The sequence below is a fragment of the Jatropha curcas genome, chromosome 3 (genome assembly GCF_041381405.1).
Source record: "Jatropha curcas cultivar XTBG-Jc1 chromosome 3, XTBG_Jcur_1.0, whole genome shotgun sequence".
Classification (NCBI taxonomy): Eukaryota; Viridiplantae; Streptophyta; class Magnoliopsida; order Malpighiales; family Euphorbiaceae; genus Jatropha; species Jatropha curcas.
The window spans coordinates 9,571,654-9,593,521 of record NC_143153.1 but is presented as its reverse complement, the minus strand read 5'-3'; the positions used below and the strand labels follow the sequence as shown (position 1 = coordinate 9,593,521).

Here is a 21,868-nt window from a genome sequence, read left to right as displayed (position 1 = left end):
TCTCTACCTAACACGTGACATGATTAGGGTTAACAGTAGTATGACCCATTTAATAATCATATTAAATATTTAAACACGAAAATTAAACGAGTGATACGAATATGATAGTTGTAATCCACTTAATTAAATGGGTCATATGTGCTTCAAAAAATTTTAATCAAATTTAATTAAATGAGTCGTATACGGGTCAGAAACAAGACACATATAACATGTATAACACGCATAAACCACTTAATATATTAATTATAGATGAATTAGATTTTTATTATTAAATAAAAGGGTTAGATGAATTAGACGAATCAACTCGTTTAAATTTATGTTATATATAGGTCACCCGTTTGTAACTTGAACTCATTTAGACTTAATCATCACTCGTTTAATTTTTGTATTAGGTGAATTATATTCTCGTGCCATGACCTTTTTTTCAACACTCCTAAAATCACAACGAAACAACATGGCTTAGTAATGAGCGTGGATGAGAATTGAAAAGCCACTCACTGGCTTGGGAAATGCATGATGTTTTATTTGGAATTCCTTTCCGAAATTGAAAATTTATGTGACCAGGTGATAGATGAAAACAAGAATTCCAAATGGAGCATAACCTTGGAAAAATACTTACTTATAACGGGTATGTGGCTCCACTTATATACCAGACCAATAAAATTAAAAATTTCACAAAATGTGTTTCTGCTTTATTCTTTATTTTCTGGTGTATATTTAGAAGTATCTCGTTTCAACAAAAGCTCTCGTTTTAATTGGTTTGACCCACTAATGGTCTATGCAAATTAATCACTACAAGAAAAAAATAAATTAGCGACAAACTTTTGTCACTAATTCATAATATTTGGACGCTAATTAGTATTCCCATCAAAATAGCGACAACAAAATTTTGATGCTAAAACCCTTGTTGCTATTTTTTTTAAGTGAACTATATTTTGTTAGTAAATTAGTGACAAAATTTTTGTCGCTAAATTTGTAATTTTTCTCAATAATTGATAAAATAAAACATACACATTTTGAAGGTATTTTGTTGGAATATTGTCATTATTTTGTCACTATTTTGTCGGTAAATTATTTTTATTTTGTTGTTAGATTTATTGTATATTTTAATAAAATGAATTTATTAGCTACCGGATCCATGGCCCCATCTTTTCAAGTCATGAAAGATCAAACTTTTTTGGATATTGACTTGCCTACTAGGATCCATGACCTCGTGTATGGATCAAACTAATAAAAATATGAAGTTGTAACAAAAAGGGATAAATTAGCTATTTTCAATAGTTTGGTCTATAAGTTTCGCTGTGGATCCAGTCTTGGCAAATATAATCATGGGAAATATTTGGGACCTTTATGCATTGAATATTCAAAACTAGAATGCATTTGCAAATTCAATTTAATGCAAAGTTAATTGGAATTAAAGTATAATTTAGTTGAACATATATTATAAATTAAATAGAAAATTAAAGTTTATAATTTTATTAAAAATCAATAATGTGAAATAAAATGATATTGAAATTAGTAAATTTATTAAAATAATGAAATAAATGAAATAATATATGTACATGGACAATGATATTAATCTTGGTTAATAAATGAAATACCTTCCCTCCCTTAGAGTGTTAAAACCAGCAAAAGTAAAGTCCTTTCTAAACATCAGAAATTAAGATCTGCAAGACCTGGCCTGTACATTATTGTCTGGTGAATTACTTTTATTTTTACTTTCATAATTTATAAAAACAAACTTTTGAAGATTTTGGAAAATTTGAAGATCACTCACTCTATATATTGATGATGTGAATTATAAATCAAAAATCATGGACCATTTCCATTTATCACTTCATGAAACGCATAAACAAATAAATTTTGATTAACTTTTTGCCAAGAGATTAAAAAATGCGAATACAATATTGCAGAGTTTACTATATTCTGTATTAGCATCAGCAAGTGGAGATGTAATATCTGGTTTAGCCTTGAAAGCTTCCGAGCAATTCTGCGATCCAGTCATGGCAGCAGTAACCCATTTTGTAAGATCACCGTAAGCTTTAGAATCGAGGGCAGCAGCTGAATCCTTAAGCTTTTCAGTCACACCTTCATAAGCCTTAGAGCATTCTACCAACACTTCCTTAACGTTTGGATCTGAAGCTGTTTCCTGCAATTCAGAAGAAAGCTTGAATAGTTCAGTTCCATTGGTAGATAACACGTTAAGTGCATCTTTTGTCAAGCCTTCCAGATCAGTTGCCGAAGATGATTCTAAAGATGTTGTGCATAGGTCTTTAAATAAGGTTTTCTCACAAGATTGGGTTACAAATTCCGAGGCTTAGTGACTTGTGGAAATCATAGCAAGAAATAGAGCAAAGTAAAAGAATTTTGAAGACATGGTGGTTATGAGATTTTTCTTTCTGTTTTTTTTTTTTCTTTCACTTGGAACTTTTTTTTTTTTCCCCTGGAAATATTTTGGTTTTCTTCTTTTATATATAGTAATACAAATGAAATTAGGTTTACATGTTTTGAGTTTTTTGTAACTATTTTCTATTTTTCCTTAGAGATTGAATGTGAGAATTAAGGTTACATATATAAATATTGCATTTTTTTACTCTAAATTAGCGTCTAGACAGAAAAACTATCTATTCATATTTTGAATTGTATGTCAAATAAGTGTACAATATTTTTTTTTTTGAATTTTTAACCACACATCATCCATCTCACCATTTGCATCTCCAAATAATATTCATCTTATGAACATGTTGGATATTCGGTGTTGTTCAGTATTCACTATCAAATAACATTATTAGTCTCACAACCGTACTACTAACAAAACGAAATGAAATAAAAATTTTAATTTCGGAAAAAAAATTTGGAATTGAATGGATTGTATTTTTCAATTCTAAAACATTTTTGGAATGAAATTGGAATAGATGATTTCAATACTGATAACAAGTAAAATGCATATGATTTTATATACAAATTTTATTTTTTCAGTTGTATTATGAATTATCATAATTAATAAATTAGTCTCATTATTAGTAAATTCCTTCATTTTTGATTTTACCATAAGCTGAACTAATTTTTAATATTTTATGTAAAGAAATCAAAAGAAATAAGTTTTGTTCGATGAATTCAGGTCAGTTCTAATTTATACTTCTAATATGACATTGAGAATAATCATTCAATATGTCATTTAGAAGCATCAAATCAGCTTTTGCGTAGCTACAAATGTTGTTCCCTGGATTACTCTTTACTCAAAAGTTGGTTATAATTATCTTATTACTTCTTTTTTATGGCTTTGGCGATGGAAAAGGAAGGTTGCCCTTTGGTGATGTTTTGGACACTATAAATAGAAAATAAAGCAAAAGGCAAAGAGTTACACACTTTCGCATCTTGTCCTCGACTCACAGCCGTGCATATCCAAGCAAAAGATCACTAAAAAGTAACCGATCAAGGAAGCAACTAGCACCGATCAAGAAGAAGATGATGAGCTTGCAAAACCAGTAAGAAGGAGAGATGGGAGCTGAATCAAAAAGTCTTGGGCATCCAATTCAAGGACGGTAGCAAGAAAGGAAGAAAAATCCAAGTGTAACTTGTCTGTCATGCCTTTATCTCTTTATTTTTATTGGAATATTTTTATGAATGTTGTATTAATATTCATGTATGACTAAACTTTAAATCTAGTTATGGGAAATATTTATTAGATTAATGTGTTCAAGAATGGTTTGATTTATTCTTATATATGCCTATAGTTTCTTCATTTAATACATGTAATCTTAATGTGTAATGACCGGAAAATTTATTTTCACTAATTTTTCATTTAAAAATTTAATCATAAATTCTAACCAATGAAATTCGGTGGAAAATAATTTTATTATTGCCAACCTAGACCTGTAAACTAAGTGGAAATATTGTAAATTCAAGCAAAAACCCAAAATTGAGCCAAATCCACTGAATCGGACCAAACTAGCCTATAACCAATTAGAACTGTCTAAAAGTGCAAAAATTCCCATTGGGTCCTAACCCCCTTCTCTCTTTCCCGTTAACGCCGACCCCAGTAGCTCTCCTCTCCCCTTGGTCTCATTTTTCCGACGATGCTAGCCTTCAACCAACGGGCGTGATCTCTTCCTCTCCTTCGCAGCAGCTCCGGTTACTGCTTCCCCTATCTCCGGCCTGCCAGTCTTAGCGCAAAGATAAGAGAGACAGACAACGATTTGGTATCGCCAGCCAACCTCAAGCAATTTTCGACTACTCTTCAATTAGGTAAGCCGATTATCCTCCCTCTTCACTCATTTGCAAGTTATTTTGTATAGATTGTGCGAATTATTGAAGGAATTGATCAAATGGAACTTAGGGATTTAAGGACAAAAATTTGGATTTCGTTAGATATAGACGTAATTTGTAGTGGTTGGCTATAGAACTGAATCCTATATGGAATTTGCTATGTTTTGGCATATGAGTTGCAAGATTCTGGAATCATGGCACCTCCAGCCACTACGAAGGGCAGCGACGGCGGAGGATCCGGTGACCGGAATTCCTAATAGACAGTATGTTCCAATTTTTATATAGATTCTAGTTTTGCAATTAGTTTTGTACTTTGATATTGTTTAGTGCTCGAATCCTTAGACGACAGAAATCAAAAATTAGGCTTCTAAGCCGTAAATATCGTAGAAACTTAAATTAAGGAGGGATTATATGAACTGTGTAAGCTTGGTTTGGTAGAAATGCAATAGCTAATAATTTAGAATGATTAGAAATGACTATTACTTTGATTTAAGATGTTTGGTGTTATTGATTCCAAATATAGATTATGATATAAGGCTAAATATACATGCGTTTACAATTTGTAGTGGGTAAAAAAATATTTAGTGCTAATTATCGGTTAGTATATATATATATATATATATATATATATATATATATATATACTTATGTAAATATTGATGTATGAATCCATTCCTTAGTAGTCAACTATCCTACAATTTCATAAACTATAAACTTGGATATGGAAAATAGAGATTTCTCTTAGAATGACAACAACCACAAGGGAATCTCCATGGTCTTTAGTTGAGTTAAGCTAAGGATTGAAGCTATGAACTGATTTCTTGAAAGATGACGAAGAAACTGATGTGTTTATTGTAGGTTACGAGAAAAAAAAATATAGAAACAAGAAACAAGATAGTGAGTAGAATACGGGGTTAGATATAGTTTGGGATTTCTGTGGTTATAGCTGCTTCCACATTAATCTATTACTTTAACTTTAAGGATGATGACATGTGAAGTAATCCGGTATATGAATTCCTTTTCAAATGGTGAATTTGTTAGCTAACTTTTATGTGATGAATAATAGAATTCTAGAATCGTCTAAACGGTTATTGAATTGTTTAGCTTTTTAAATTGTAATATGAATAGAGAATGTAAGATTGCAAGTTATTGGTGATTATTGTGATGGGCTATGTGGATTGAATGAATATATAGAGAGTATTTGACATTATATTAACTGGTAGAAAGTCCTATTTTTAGGGAAGGCTGTGTCGAAATTTTGATAGAATCTAGGCTAGTTATATTTAATGGATAAGTTAATAGGTTTGTTTGGAATAATTCTTTAATTTGATATATTTAAAATAAATCTCTTTATTTACTTCAGTTCTTTCCTTTTGCATTTATAATTTATTAGATTGTCCGAGTTTGTCCATCACTCCTGCAAATCAAAAATCCGAGAGCTTCCTCTCTTGATCACTGTGAATACTAATAAACAGTGCACTACCATCTGCATCATGCATAGTTACATTACCACACAATGCTATAATTACCTATTTATTTAATTAGTAATTATTTATTTTTATAGCATAAATATTCATTACTTTATACTTAAGTATATATGTGTATATTTATGTGTTTGCATAACAATATTTGTTTATTTAATTTTCTCGCATTTAAATGCCATGTTTGATTAGATGTGTTGTGATGATGATTTGCTGTGAGTGTGGAATTGGGATGAAATGGGTCACCATTGGGTTTATGAGGGCGGTCTTCTATACCGTCGGCCATGTATGGGGAGATTGGCGCCCCCGTGTCCATCTGATGATATAGATTATATGGAAAACCACAGGGTGGCCTCCTATTGGTATGGAAAGAAAAGAGAGCATAAAAAATATGTGAGGGCTGGTCAAGTGAGGATTAGACCGATCAATCATGTATGGGGAATTGGCTCCTTAATGCATACATCATGAGAGGATGGGCCATGTATGAGGACGGCTCATCGGGGGTTTCGGTGACGCCACTGACCAATTTCCACTTGCTTGATTATTTGAAGTTATAATTACTTGTGAGTGTTTATGTTGTGCCATATGCTTAACTGGTGGTGTGTTCATTTTAGTATTTTAGGAAGCATTTCATGTGAATGCTTGTGTTATGCGATATTTATTTCATTATAAAACTCATTCTTTGTTTCACTTTTCCAGGAAGTAGATCCTTCTTTGTCCCCGTTAAAGCTCTATTTCCTTTACCACAGAGCTAGAAAAGTAATTTCCTAATTCCAGTAATTATTTAAATTGTGAGCGTTATGTACAAGAACTTATTTATTACTATTTGATATTGAACTCTGCAATTGTAGGATTATGATAATTCCAATTATATACGAGTGTAATCATGTTTATGGATAATTGTAGGTTGATGATTTAGAGAACTATAGGTGCATATATGGACCGTTAGCCCATATCATAGATAATGTGTAATGTAATGGGGCCCAAGTTATAAATTATTTGAAATGCTGGATTTGGGCCAAGATATAGTATAATCATAAGATTTATTATATAAAATAGTATGGGCTTATTGTTCATGTGGTCTAATGTGATGTGATTGAATTTAGTGATTCAAGCTTACTACGAGCCCTGAGGGCCTTATGCTTACCTAGGCCCTAGTGCTGGTCTGGCCTACGGTTTTGGGTTGTGACATAATGCCTACAGATACATTGGGTCTCATATTTGCATGATTTTAGACCGACTTCTATGATTAGAAGATTGACTTGTTAGTCGAAACTCACGTGTTAAACTTAGAAAAATAAACCTTGGGATAGACCAGATTTCTTTGAGGGCCAAAGGATTAACACTAACTTATTGGGTTTCAATCAACATAGTGCCATGAAAGTAGGTGTTATATTAATTCTAACACGTTCATTTAGTCTTGGAAGAGGAACTTGGATATTATAGGTTAGTCCTCTTTCAGAAACTGGCATAAACCATATAATCAATCATTCACGGTATGCGTTAAACTAATAAATATCCCGTAGTTAGATTACCTTGATATTTGATTATTCAAACTCTTAAAAATTATTAGCCTTCCTAATAATTGTTGAACATAAAAATTAATAATCTATTCCTCAATCCTTGTGGATTCGAGAATCTTTTTCACTATGTTACTTGTACGGTTCGTGCACTTACGAAATATGCATTCATAGCCCATCAACTTTTTGGCACTGTTGCTAGGGATTGGTACCTCTTGAGACAATTAATTAGGAAATTTTGTTTTAATATTATTTTCATAAAAAAAACAAGAAAAAAAATTTTAAAATTTCTTTCCTATTAAAGCAAAGTACATCCATATATTTTCTATTTAAGTTATTATTTCTATTTTCAAAAACCAATATATATATATATATATATATATATATATATATATAGTAATAATAATAATATTATATATATAATATTTAACCCTTTTCTTTTACTTAACTGTTTACTGTTAGTCATTTTCTTTTTTTTTTTTCCCTTTTTCAAATTCTATCTTAATTTTTATTTTCTTTTAGTTAATTAGTTTGATTAATTTTCAAAAAATAAAAAAATAAAAAACTAAAAAAAAAAAAGTAATTTATTTTGAATTTTTAGGTTATTTTCTTTTTATTGTTTTAGCGAGCTAATCTTTTATGCTAAGATCTAGAAGTGCAGAATTAATACCTCTTGATCTAGAGATTGAAAGAACATCTCGTGCTATAAGAAGGGAGAACCCGAGATATCAAAGGAGAAGATGAAGTTTGATAACCAGAAGACGTGGAAGTGCAGACTCGACATTAGAAAGCAACGAAGTGGCAAACTCACCAGAAATTTCCGTTCAAGATCAGACTGAATACAAAGTTCTAAATAGAGACCGACAGTTGAACGTGATGGCTGAAGAAAGAACCTGATGGGAACAAAATATCCCAAATCCATATGGTGCAAAACCAGCTATAGTGAGACCACTAGTAGCCGTAAACAATTTCAAAATCAAGCCATCCTTGATTCCTATGGTGCAACAGTAGTGATTTGCCGGGCTACTTGACGAAGATCCCAATGTTCACATTGCAACATTCTTGAAGATTTGCGACACTCTGAAAATAAATGGCGCCTCAGACGAAGCAATTCAACTGAGGTTGTTTCCATTTTCACTACAAGACAGAGCGAAGCTTTGGTTACATTCTATGCCTGTAGGATCATTCACCACTTGGGATAAATTGAGTCGAGCTTCTCTGCAAAAATATTTTCCACCTAGCAAGACTATAAGGCTAAGGAAGGAAATATCTAAATTTTGGATGAAGGAAGACGAAACTTTATGCGAAGCCTAGGAAAGATTAAAAGATCTCCAACGAAAATGCTCGCGCCATGGCTTTGAAAAGTCAGCTTTGGTTCAACAGTTTTATGATGGAGCGACAGCCGAATCATTTTTGGAAAAGTGAAATTCAGAAGCATTTAGTTTGTTGGAAGAAATGGCAGCTAGCAACTATAGATGGAACGAGGAAAGAAGTACACTAAAGAAGGTAGCAGGAGTCTTGGATGTGGATGGATTGACACTCTTATCAGCTAAATTGGATGCATTGGCCAACAAGTTTGATAAGCTTAGTGTAAATACAGTAGCAATGCCACAAACAGGATGTGAAGCCGGTGGAAATTTTAATCATGCAAACGGAGAATGCCAATTTGGGATGACTGAATGTATAGTGGAGCAAGCCAACTATGTTCACAATAATTTCCAATCGAGGCCATTTTCAAACACTTTTACACAGCAGTGGAAAAGTCATCCAAATTTTTCTTGGTCAAACCAGCAAAACCAAATCTTTAGATAGAATCCAGCCCCTAACCAAAGACACTACCACCCAAAGAAACAAACCCCATCATAATTCCAACCACCTTACCAGAATCCACCATCGAACCTTGAAGTGTTGCTCCAAAATTTTATGCAAACCCAAAAGGCAATAAATGATGGGTCTATCAAGCAACATTATGAATAAGTTTCGTACCATCCTTCGTTTGTACAGCAACTGAGCCCTTTCCCTCAAAACAATTTGACCATTTGCAAGTTTCACCTTGGTGTTAATTGATCTATCCAGTTTGTTGAACATGCTCTCCTCCTTGGCCATGTGACTAGTACAACCATTATCATTGTATCAAGTTTGTTGATTGAAATCTCTTGTGACTTGAGAAGCCATGAACACATTTTCGGTCTCATTCTCCTTCTGTTCGTCAGTGTAGTTAGCTTGCTATTGATTCTGCTGTTGCTTTTGGTTCTTCATTTGATTTTGGTTGGCCTTGCAAAACTGTTCAAAAGTGGCCAAATTTCTTGCAAAATCTACATTGTACCTTCAATTTGTCCTTTGTCTAGCAATCCTTCTCTGAATGGTTTGGCTTTTTACGAAAGTTGCAGGGTGGAAACTTGCTTGTTCTTCCTTCTTTTGTGACCGTTTTTCCTTTGTCTAAAGTTTATGAACCAAACTTTTGGTATCTTCTAAATGCTTGTCTTCCCCTTTTCTTGGCTTGAGAAGCTCCTTCACTTGTATTTTCATCTCTAAAGTTAGACATTTGTTCCTGAGCTTGTAACTGATAAGCTCAGCAACTGACAAAGTCCTAAGATCACATGATTCTTCAATGGCAAATATTTTAGGTTCAAATTTGGATGGTAGGCTGATTAAAAACTTTTCCACAATTTTATAGTCTGGAAATTCGTCCCCAAACGATCTGATTTTATTTACCAACTCTAGCAAATTAGTAGCATACTCCTTCACTCTATAACATTCTTTCATTCTAATCACCTCAAACTCCCTTTTTAGAGTGAGAATCTTAATTATTTTTCACTCTATAACTGCTTTCAAACTTATCTTCTAGCTTATCCAAAGCCTCTTTTGGAGTTTCACAAGCCATGATTCTTGTGAATATAGTTTCTGATAAACCTGAACATAAACATGTCAAAACCTGATCAGGACCTAGAGGTGTTGGATTTGCTCCGTCTTATATAACTTCCCACAAATTCAAAGCTTTTAAATAAGCTTTCATTTTATTACCCACATATGGTAATTTTCTCCATTAAACATTAGAGGATCAGTTCCTAAAAAGTTGCTACTAGATAACATATTTTAGTGTTTTGTTTTATCCTCACACTAAAGAAGAAATTTCTCACTTTCATAGGACCCTTAAAACCAAGTTGGCTTTGATACTACTTGTTAGCTTTAGAAACTCTGATACCACTTAATAGAAAAAATAGAAAGAAACACAATTGATAGAAAAACTAAGAATAGTAGACAAAGAGAAGAAGTTTAGAATAGATCTTCTTCATTCGAAAACTCTTTGTTGCTTAATTACAACTATCATTGGGTAGGCTATTTATAGATAAACTAGCAGTTGTAACAAATAAGACATTAAACTCTAGTTTGAAACCTAAGCTTTAAATTTACATAAGAGAAACTTAAGCTCTAAATGCAAGAGGAAACTCTTTCCATTTATTTTAAAACTACTAAAACCATTAATGTAAGTAAAGTAAATTCTTAATACTTTAACAAAAATACTAAACTTCTTCTCCTAGACAAGGGCTTTTCTGTTCTACATCTTCAAAATTGATTGTAAAACCTTACTCTAATATTGATTGGGGAAGTTCTTGTAAGACTAGAAGATCTGTGACAGGCTATTGTATTTTCATTCGGGATCTCTAGTTAGTTGGAAATCCAAGAAACAAAATATTATTCCAAGAAGTTCTGCAGGAGCAAAGTATAAGCATGTGACAATAACAATATATGAGGTTGTTTGATTATTTATATTACTAATAGATTTTAATGTTAATTGTCAAGAGCTTGTTGCTATATTCAGTTACAATATTTCATCAATGCATATAGCCAAGCATCATGTTTTCCATGAAAGAACCAAACATATAGAGCTTAATTGTCATTTTATAAGGGGAAACAGCTGTAAATGGGTTGCTCGAGACTTTATATGTGAAGTTATAACATTAGTTGGCTGATTTGATGACCAAAGCATTGCATCTAGCATAATTTCATTTTCTGCTGAACAAGTTGAACCTTAACAATATTTATGTTCAACTCGAGGGAGAATGTCAAGTAATTACATGAATGAAGTTTGTTTTATATTTACATTTAATAAAATGTTTTGTGAGATAGATACAAATAATGATAGATAATTTTTATTTTTATTTTCCAAAATTGTCCTTGTATGAATTGTTGTTTGAATGAATAAACTAAAGTTCTAAAAAGTTGTCAATAAGATAGAACAAACAACCCATTAAATATTTAAGAGTCAAATTTGTTACTCGGTATAGTTATTTTTCATATTGCTTTACCATAGGTTTGAACTTAACTTTAAAACATATAGAAGAAAATAATATTGGAATTTATCATGGACATACAAATTCAGGAAAATGCAAACGAACTATAATTTTGACAAAAACACATATTTTTAGACTCAATCTACAATTTGCCCATATTTCACCATTTTTGACAAAAAAAACTCATCTTGTATATAAACTTACAAAATACCCGTTTTCTAACTTGATAAGAGAAGGTGAATTATTTATTCCTCTTATCTCTTTGTGCCATATGAGACTTCTCAGTTCTTTCATATTTCAGTTTTTTCATATCTGTATCCCTAAAACCTAAGAAATAAAAAAACAAAACGCTATCCGAAAATCTCTATGTGATAATATTAAAGAGGAAAAAAAAAAAAAAAAGGGAAGAAACATCAGAATCATGAAGTTAAGAAGTGAGGACAAAATGCAGGGAAAAAGTTTTTGCTGAAAATTTCATCATTCGTTTAAAGGCATGTGCAACTTATTTTCCCAAAGATATCCATTTGCTCGCAGAAACTTCTATCACCCATCAAACTTTTTTGATTGTGATATTTTCTTTTAAACAATATTGTTCTAAATTTAAATTGGGTTTATGATTCTTTTTTTTTTTTAACAATTTTTTCTTTTAAAAATTATTCCTTAAAACGTTAACAATTTTCAATTTTTAACTAAAAATTAATAAATACATGTACCATAATAAAATGAAATTCGAATATTTTCTCCTGTAATACTTAAAAAAAAAAAAAAAGAAAAGAAAACCCTCATCTCACAAGAGGTTGATCTTAGAGATGATTGACAAAATAACTACATTTCTTACCATGAAAAAAGGTTCTAATTTTCAATAATAATTCCATTTTAAATTACATATTGTCACCAATATTATTTTTTTTCCTTTCCTCTTATAATCTAAATGATGATTAAATAGCATGATTAAAGAATTTGCTTCTCTTTCTTCATGAGACCCACTTTGACATTTAAGTATCTTAAAGAAGAACTATTATATTACTCAAGTAATAGTGCACTAAAAAATTTAACTTTTTCTTTTTATTTTTATTTTTTCTATATATATTCATGCTCTAAATATAATAAAAATTCAAATATGACAAAAATAAATAATTACTAAAATAATGCAGAGCATAAAAGTGAATAAAATTAAAAAGGTAGTTACTCTATATTCTGGAGAATTACTTTATATTCTGGAGAAACAGTTTCACATCTCAAAGAAAGTACGGTTCTACAAAAAATAGATAACGATTTCTCTATTTCTCATTCTTTGCATTGCTTATGATCACTCCAAGAAGAAGAAGAAGAAAATGGAGTCATTGCATTTGCCTTGACAGAACTGAGTCAACGAAGCTACTTGTTGCTGTTGTGCTACTGCCATTGAAAGAGAGAGAGAGATAGAGAGAAGATAAACAATAAATCAATAATAGCAATAGGGAAAGAAAGATTGTGAAAATATCTAAATTATTGAAATTTGGCAAACTAAAACTAGTTTGAAGAGATTCCTAAATGGCTAAATTTATAAAAATAACTTTAATTTTGTGACTTGTTGTAAAATCACCCTAATTTTGACCTTTGTACCTCAAACACCTCAGTTTACAAACTTAGATATATTCTCACCCTTTTCAAATTGGAGCTACGGTTTTAAATAAAATAATATAAATGTAGAACCCACTACATAACCTTGGGTTAACCTAACCCAAGGCTTGAAACACGCCCTTTTGACTAACCAAATTTGCCCATCTCTTCCAAACTTTCATCTCCCTTCTTCGATCTCCACTGTAACGCTATTATTCTTCCTTTGGTTTCTCTCTCTTCTATTGCTTTTTCCTTTAATGCATTAAATAACTAATATTCAGTTATTTCCTTTGCATCTGTACATATAAGTACCCTCAATTCCGAAGTCCCCACTCATTTTTCCAATTATCTAGTTTGTGCTCAAATTATTCAGAAAATCAACAAAATGCCATTGTTATAGAAGCAAATGAAGAGGCGATGGTAACTCTGCAATCTTTCCATATATTCTTTTACACAATACAAGCAGCCAAATATTGTGCCTTCTTTTACCCTTTTCAATGTTCAATTATCATCAAATAAAAGATTAGTTGTTTGATTGTGATTGGATTTGCATATATACAAATTGACCTTGGTTGGACTTGATAATTTTAACAATTATTATGACAGTTGTTAAAGAAACAATAAGTCTGTGATTAATAACCATGGGATCTTTATAGTCGATGATGATGTTATTCACGCTCCACTTTACAGTGAAGATCAATGGAGGTTTGGGAGAGAGAAAGTGGTGGGTATCTGTGGCTAGTCAAAGCAGGGCAATTTGCAAGTTTTGGGTTAGGTTAACTCAAGATTATGTAGTGACTCATTAAGTTTTGGATTTTTTATGTTACAAATTAAATTTAGGCTCCACAATGTGATTGTGGCTATAATTTAGGTACGATGGGTGAAAGAAAATGATTGTGTAATTGATCTAATTTTTCAAATTGAAGTGTTCAATAAAATAAATTTAATAATTTTGATAAATTTTAACTTTTAATAATAACCTATTTTTACTCATCATTCTTTATCTATAAATCTATCACATCAGTCTGGAACATATAAATTCCTAAATTTCTATTCTTGTAACTGTAAAATCCTTTTGCCGAATTAATGAAATCTCAGCAACCGGAATGATATGTAATTGACACGTGCCTTTATTTATATTAAAATTTTTTACACGTAAACGTTCCCTTTCCTCCCCTGCCAACAGTGCAAAACCACTGTATCTTCCACCTCTCCCTCTAAAATCTAAAATTAAAACCACTATCACTGACGTTAACAAAAATTTATATTTCAAAATGTGCAAGAAAAGTTTAAACCCACTACCACCTCTCATCAAGGACTTGTTCTTGATCTTCGATAAGTATTTGCTATTTTATTGTATTTTTTGTGCAAAAAAAGCTCTTGTTCATTATCTTTTTGTTCTTGATCTTGATCTTCGAAATTTCATTAATTCGAAGATGAAATTGATTAATTTTAGATTAATTTAAGATTTTGTAGAGATAGATGGATGGTGGTTTTAAATTTTATAGAGATAGGTGGATCGTAGTTTTAAATTTCTATATTCAACCTTTTTTATTTATTAGGAGGCTTAACGAGCAGAAACAATATCTTAAATTATACGATACAGCTAACTCTCTTATTCACTCATCAAACAAGTAAAAAATCTTATAGCTCGAATCTGAGAACTTTCATTCCCGTCTGTATAAATAAGAAAACCAACCAAACATATAGATTGGCTAGTAATATAAAATAAATATCTTTTATTACATTACACTTAAATTCCATTATGGTGTACCAAATATGGCGTTAGAGGATGGAAAGCTTTATGTATATATCCAAGCAATATATTTTTCAAAGAGACGATTACGTAAATTTTGGCCAATTGGATAATGATAGATCAGGCCATTGAACCTGACTTTTTTCCTTAATTTTCCATTAAAATATTATAATGTGAAATGGTATTTTTCTTAAGGTTTTCTACGTAGAAATGTGAAATGACAAATCATAATATTTCTCTCTCTTCCTTTTCTCAAACTCTTTTTCTTTCCCTCATCGTATCTCTTTGAATCATCCCTCATCTAAGCCCTCACTTTATTTTTATTTTATCATCAACAATAGGCATGATTACGATTTCAAAACTGCCGGTTCCAATTATAAAAAAAGTGGAGTTTAAATCAAACCGCTTTTAGGCAGTTTCTGAAACAATTTTAGACCTGTCAATTCTGGTTTAATTTCGATTTGAAATTGAAATTAGTTAATTTATTTCAATTTTTAAAAATTCTTTTTTAGATTTTTAGCTTGAATTATTATTATTACTATTGAAAAAAATAAATCAATTTTTAAAAAATTAAAAATTTATTTTAAAAAATATAATAAAAAATAGTTGAAAGTGTCTTTAAGATCATATTTTTCACGATTTCAAACCGGAACCGCCAATTTTAAATTAAGATCATTGGTTCCGGTTTTAAAAAATGAAGAACCTCAGAAACTGTTGATCACTGTTTATTGCCTGTTTTAATTCATAAACATTTATCTCTTACAGCATTAAAATTCTAAGCCCTCAAAATCATTGGATCTAATGGAAAATACCACAAAAAAAAAAAAAAAAAACTATGTCAAATAATTGCAACTTCCCTTAGTTTTTAGCCACGATTTTTTCTTTTTTCATTTTTTCTCGACTGACCTGGCTGTTTTCTGGATTTTCTATGAGTTTTGATGTAACGAGTTTTAATATTTTATTTTACTTTAATAGAAGGTTACTTTCATTATAAATTTTATTTTCTATCTTTTGATTTTACTTTATTTAGTTGATTAATAAAAAAAAAAACTTTCTTTTCGGACCGAGCGATCATTAGTTATCTAAAATAAATAGATGAATTAATGAATTTGATAATAATTTAGAGACTAAAAAGTAATTTACCCTTTAAAACTTATTTTTTTTATTAGATTAGTGTATGGAACTAACTATGCAACAAGAAATTTCCAATAAAAACAAGTTATTGGCATATTTTACTCTTTTTATCTACTGAGCTGTGAACTACTTATTGAGCAAGGAATTGCTTATTTTTCCTTCTATATAAACAGCTCTTGATTTATGAGTTAAGCATATTGAAGAGAGACTCTTCTTATTCTCTCCTCCTTGTATATCACTCTAGAGTTTGTGCAGTTACAACAATGGCTCTACAAGCTGTTCTGTCATTTCCTCTTGCTACATCAACCCAGTTTTCTATTAATTCGCATAAAAAGGTCCCATATGCAAATGTTTTTAGGTCTATTCGGTGTGTCTCTGCTAACGTTGCTGCCACTGACGGGCTAGTAACAAGTAGGCGCTCTGCAAATTATGAGTCTACTGTTTGGGACTATGATCTTCTTCAGTCACTTCCCAGTAAACACTCTGTATGTTACTTCATCTTCCTTTGGTTTAATATATTTAAATATTATCTTATACATAAATCATATATTTACTTACTATCAGCTGTGTGACTGTTCGTTCCAAATGTTATTTATAAAAACTCTAAGGTGAGAGGACTCAAAACTCGATATCTCTCACTTGTCTCGTAAGTTACAAGATCAACCCGACTACATGTGATCTGACATCTACAGATTACAGCCAAAGTGAATATGGGCACACTTGCACATATTCCAGATTGAGCAAATAACGGATGAATAAGTGACATCTACAGATTATAACCAAAGTGAATATTCCAGGTTGAGCAAATAACAGATGAATATCTGAATTCTCACATACTTGGCTAACCAGCCAAAGTGAAGATCTGACATCTACATATTATAACCATAAGTAAATTGCATGGATTGACATGCTTTATAATAATAATTTATTAAAGATTATAGCCAAGGTATTCTGCTTTATAATAACATCTACAGATCATCGATGCATAAAGTTAAAAGATAAAAGATAAAGAGTTGATATACTCAAAACAAATTGTTTCAACAATTTAGCACAACAACTTGAATGTTTTTGTGATTAACACTTTGGTGTTCATCATTTCATAGGTTGAATACTCACAATATTTGCATTTTTGCAGGAAGAGAAACCTACCAAGCAGGTTGAGAAACTGAAAAATGAAGTGAAGAGTCTTATTAATAGAGAGATGGAGCCATTAGCCAAGCTTGAGCTCATTGATGAAGTTCAAAGGCTAGGCTTGAAGTACCAATTTGAGTTGGAGATTAAGGATGCACTTAATGCTGTCTATTCAAATACAAATAATGGTTGGCCATACGATGATGATCTTTATGCTACTGCACTTCGTTTTAGGTTATTTAGACAGCATGGGTATCATGCACCCGAGGGTACCACCAATTCAATTATTTGTCATTTATATACTTACCACATTTTCTAATTTTGGTTGTAGTCTACAGATAACAGGATGCTGAACTGACAAAACTTTTTCTTTCCTATAAATTGGTAAAAATCGAATAGATCATCGAATATCGAACCACTAATAAGACTCTATTTGACAACAGCTTTTGAGGGAGGGTTCAGAGTTTTTAACTACATCAAAATACTGTGTTTGTAAATTGTCGTTAGGTAGTATATAAAATAGCTATTAGTGGATAAGACGACGCTTTTATTAAAATGTTAATCTATCTAACCTTTAGCGTTTCCATTTTTTGATTGAAATTTTTTTGACAATTGTGTCCTTAATTAACTTATATTATCCTTAACTAAGTTATATTAACATTAGTTTAAAGTCTTTCTTTCCAATGGTTGCTATGGTACTGCAAATCTGCAATTAAGTTAAAAAATAATATTTATTTTACTCAAAATTTAAACAGAATAACTTAATAATGAATTAATAGAGGAATATGTGAGGAAATTGTATTATCATTTTAGAAATGATAATGATTTCAATTTATATGATTGGACTACTCACTATAAATTGACATTTTTTTGACAGAAAAATAATAACACGTTATATAAATTCTCTATTTTTTTTATAATGAGTTCACTTATATAGTCATAAGTTAAAATTCTCACTTAATATTTAAATGTCCTTTTTGTTATTTTAAATTCAATAGCTATTTTTACTGAACACGTTTACTCTAGATAGTTGTATAAACAGCTAACAACTATTAAAACAGCTAGTATTGTCGAACAGACTCTAATTCTAGTGATGCTAATAATAACCATTAGAAACCTTCTGCTTGTTTGAATAGTGTTAATTTGTTTTATGTTTTAATCTTTTACCATTATATAAATTATTTAATGCAAAAATGAACGAAATAGATACTAAGGGTTTGTTTAGTTGTAGAAAGCTGGAGTAATTTTCTAGAACAATTTTTCAAGAAAATTGAAAAACTGAGTTTTGTGTTCAAATTAGTCTGTTTTCTAACTGGAAAACAATTTTAAGTTATTTTTCAGAGTTTTCCTTTATAACAAAAGACATATTTTCCAATTGTTTTCTGCATTTAAACAATGATATTTTCATAATTAAAATTATAATATTTGTAAATAATTTTTTCTACAAAATATTTTCATTTGAAAAGATTAAAATATTTAAATAAAATAAAAATTTAAATTATGCTTTAATAAATAATTAATTTTATTATTACAAATACATTATATCCTTTATTTTTTAAAAAATTACAAAATGATAGAAAATGATATTATTATTATAAATAATCAATAAATAAAATTCAAAAACTTTTATATAAAAAATTTCTAAATTTGTTATATATTATGAAAGTTATGAATAATGTTTGTGAAGTTAAATTAAAATATGAATTTTTATTGTTATCAAGTGAACATATTTTCCTAACATTCTCATTTTTATTTAATTTTATTTGGGTAGATGTATTTGAGAGGTTCAAAGATGAGAAAGGTGAATTCAAGGCATCACTTTGTGAGGATGTGAAAGGAATGTTGAGTATGTACGAGGCTTCTTTCTTAGGGTTTGAAGGTGAAAGTAACATAGATGAGGCCAAGATCTTTAGTACCAAAAGTTTGATGGCTCTGAAAACATCTACATCTGGAAGTTTTGGCAGGAAAATAGAGCATGCTTTGGATATGCCAATCCATTGGCGGCTGAATAGGTTGGAGGCTAGATGGTTTATCGATGCATATGAACAAGAGCAACACATGAATCCTACTTTGCTTCAACTTGCTAAATTGGATTTCAACATGTTGCAATCTATTTATCAAAAAGAAGTTGGCAAATTGGCAAGGTATAATTTTTATTTTCAATCTTGTGTAGTTTAATAGTAGCACTTTGCTTTTCTTTTTTTTTAAGAAAGGTGATAAAAAATATTATAAAAAAGGTAAATTGAAAAATATTTAGCATATGGGGTTGGTTTTTATTGATTAGGAAAAAAATGGGGGTAAAATTGAATTAAAGAATAATGTTTTGGAATTAAAGAACATTTTGATGGATTGTGATAAATTGAAAAAAAAAAAAAAAAAAAAAAAAAAAAACAACCTTATCCACGTTAGACATGGCAAGTTGGCTGATTTGATCATAATCTACCGATATTCAAAATTATTTAATTAAGGTAGTGGTTGATAAAATCATTCAACACTTAATTAAAATTTTTAATATCTAATAGTCTTAAATTGTTCGATAACACTTATGAAAAATATCATTTCAACTGAAAATGATAATTTAATAATTCTAACACATGTAGGACGTTTTGTACACTGAGTTGCCCATTTTTATTCTAGAAAGGTTTAATTTAATTTATTTATTGTTTCACAAAATTCATTTGTTTTCCAATAGTATGATGATATTTAACCTGATGATGACATTTAGCCAAATTTTTGTGTGATTAATTTAATTAATACCATAAAATTTCAGGTGGTGGACTGTGGATTTGGGATTAAATAAAATAAACTTTTCTCGAGACAGGCTGGTGGAGCACTACTTTTGGTTTTGTGGTATAGCTTTTGAGCCAAAATTTGAATCATTCAGAGAAATGGGAACAAAAATTATATGTTTCATTACATACATAGATGATGTCTATGATGTTTATGGTTCACTAGAAGAATTGGAACTTCTCACAGACTTTGTAGAGAGGTAACAGGTGTTTAACATCAAATTGCAAACATTTCTATTTGGGTCAAGTTTTTTGTCTTCTAATGTTCATTTTGTTGAAATTCTAGATGGGACATTACTGGGATTGACAAGCTTCCTGATATGATCAAAACAATCTTGCTGGCGATGTATAATACCACCAATGAAATTGGCTATTGGACTATGAAAGAGAAAGGCTTCAATATTATTCCATATTTAAGAAAAGAGGTTAAACATTGCGTTTAACATAGTTTTTAAATACCTATAAAGTTAACTTAAACATGTTTTTTTTTGTCCTTTTAATTGCAGTGGGCAAAACTCTGTAAGGTCTACCTTACAGAAGCAAAGTGGTACCATAAAGGATACAAGCCAAGATTTGAAGAGTATCTAGATAATGCAGTTATTTCAGTAGGAGCACCCCTCATGTTATTTTGTTTATATTTTCTTACTGCTGAGAAAATAACCATGGAGGCCTTGGACTACATTGACAAACTTCCGACTATCATGCATTGCTGTTCCTTAATTGTTCGTCTCACTAATGATTTGGGAACTTCATTGGTAAGAAATATGACCTTACTTATGATCTTACTTGTTGACAATTCATGCAATTTTGTTATTTGTTTAATGGTCAGTATGAATTGGCGAGAGGAGATAATCTGAAGGCAGTTCAATGTTATATGAACGAAAGAGGAGTTTCAGAAGAAGTTGGGCGCCAACATATCAATGATATAGTCCATAAAACATGGAAGACGATGAATGAGGCTATGGTTGGTGATTATCCCTTCTCAGAACCTTTTCTTAGTGCGAGTCCAAATCTCGCCAGAGCTTCTCAATTCTTTTACCATTATGGAGATGGGCATGGCGCCCCAGGCAGCACAACCAAGGGCCACCTTATGCCATTATTGTTGCAACCTATACCAGTTATAAGTCAAGATTAATTATTACAGTTTCTTAAGATAATATATAATGTAATACCCTAAATTTGAACTCATGTATTACTTCATCCTTATCATAATTTTCTCTTAATGTGTGGTTAATATAATCTTTGGAATAATAATTTTCATATTTTTCAACTATTTAATAACTGTTTAATTGACATAATTTAAGCAGTTTGAGTATTCAATGGAATAATTTTTACAAGTTAAAGTATTTAATGGATACAATAGGTTAAAGTAAAAGTTGAAGGTGCCACAAGATTTAGAAAAAAAGTTCAATTTGCATCCTACATTTGGGCTAAATGTACAAAAAACCCACAAACAAACTTTTGGATTAAAAAACTCACAAACTTGACATTTTATTATCACTTTATTCTAATTTTTCACTAAGGATTTATGTGTGTATAACATACGGTCAATAATAATAAATAAATGAATTCAAAATTATTTTCCTCTAATAAATAGTAATAGCAACATCTCTTGAGCTAAAATAGTAACAGCATCTTAATTATTTGATCAATAAATGAATCCATCCATTATTGATTATGTTTCAGATATTAATTCTTGAAAAATAGCTTCCAGCTTTGGTTATTTTGGCTAAGGAAATGTTGCTGTAACTATTTACAAGAGAAAAATAATTTTTAATTCATTTATTTCTTATTGTTGACCGTATTGTACACACATAAATCTTTAGTGACAAATTGGCCTAAGTGACAATAAAATGCTAAGTTCGCGGGTTTTTTTATCCAAAAGTTTATT

At 30.5% G+C, this 21,868-nt stretch overlaps 2 protein-coding genes, 1 long non-coding RNA gene and 1 other non-coding gene across 4 annotated transcripts; 2 read left to right on the top strand and 2 right to left on the bottom strand.

Moving 5' to 3' along the window:
• Positions 1–1,867: 1,867 nt before the first annotated feature.
• LOC149497508 (uncharacterized) lies at positions 1,868–3,589 on the bottom strand. The gene is made up of 2 exons (XM_089719196.1): positions 3,487–3,589; positions 1,868–2,250 (listed from the first exon to the last, which is right to left on the bottom strand). Exons 1-2 carry the CDS (start codon positions 3,587–3,589, stop codon positions 1,868–1,870), a joined length of 486 nt encoding a protein of 161 aa, XP_089575322.1.
• A 388-nt stretch (positions 3,590–3,977) lies between these two features.
• Positions 3,978–6,824, top strand: LOC105645531 (uncharacterized). The gene is made up of 3 exons (XR_001047440.4): positions 3,978–4,248; positions 4,446–4,532; positions 6,450–6,824. It is a non-coding gene; the product is annotated as an uncharacterized LOC105645531 (long non-coding RNA).
• Positions 6,825–8,521: 1,697 nt separating this feature from the next.
• On the bottom strand, positions 8,522–8,628 carry LOC149497507 (small nucleolar RNA R71). The gene has a single exon (XR_016320278.1). It is a non-coding gene; the product is annotated as a small nucleolar RNA R71 (small nucleolar RNA).
• Positions 8,629–16,301: 7,673 nt separating this feature from the next.
• LOC149497506 (beta-bisabolene synthase-like) lies at positions 16,302–21,200 on the top strand. Its single transcript, XM_089719641.1, has 7 exons — positions 16,302–16,542; positions 17,193–17,457; positions 18,960–19,332; positions 19,959–20,177; positions 20,264–20,402; positions 20,484–20,732; positions 20,807–21,200. The coding sequence occupies exons 1-7, from the start codon at positions 16,321–16,323 to the stop codon at positions 21,110–21,112; spliced, it is 1,773 nt and encodes a 590-aa protein (XP_089575767.1). The 5' UTR covers positions 16,302–16,320; the 3' UTR covers positions 21,113–21,200.
• Positions 21,201–21,868: the final 668 nt, after the last annotated feature.

Excerpts from the sequence above, each read along its gene's own strand:
- LOC149497508 (XM_089719196.1), bottom strand. The coding sequence starts at position 3,589 with ATGACAGACAAGTTACACTTGGATTTTTCTTCCTTTCTTGCTACCGTC. Across the intron at positions 2,251-3,486 it reads CCCATCTCTCCTTCTTACTG|AATCATCTTCGGCAACTGAT; the intron begins GTTTTGCAAGCT and ends CAACATCTTTAG.
- LOC149497506 (XM_089719641.1), top strand. The coding sequence starts at position 16,321 with ATGGCTCTACAAGCTGTTCTGTCATTTCCTCTTGCTACATCAACCCAG. Across the intron at positions 16,543-17,192 it reads CACTTCCCAGTAAACACTCT|GAAGAGAAACCTACCAAGCA; the intron begins GTATGTTACTTC and ends GCATTTTTGCAG. Across the intron at positions 20,403-20,483 it reads TTCCATATTTAAGAAAAGAG|TGGGCAAAACTCTGTAAGGT; the intron begins GTTAAACATTGC and ends TTTTAATTGCAG.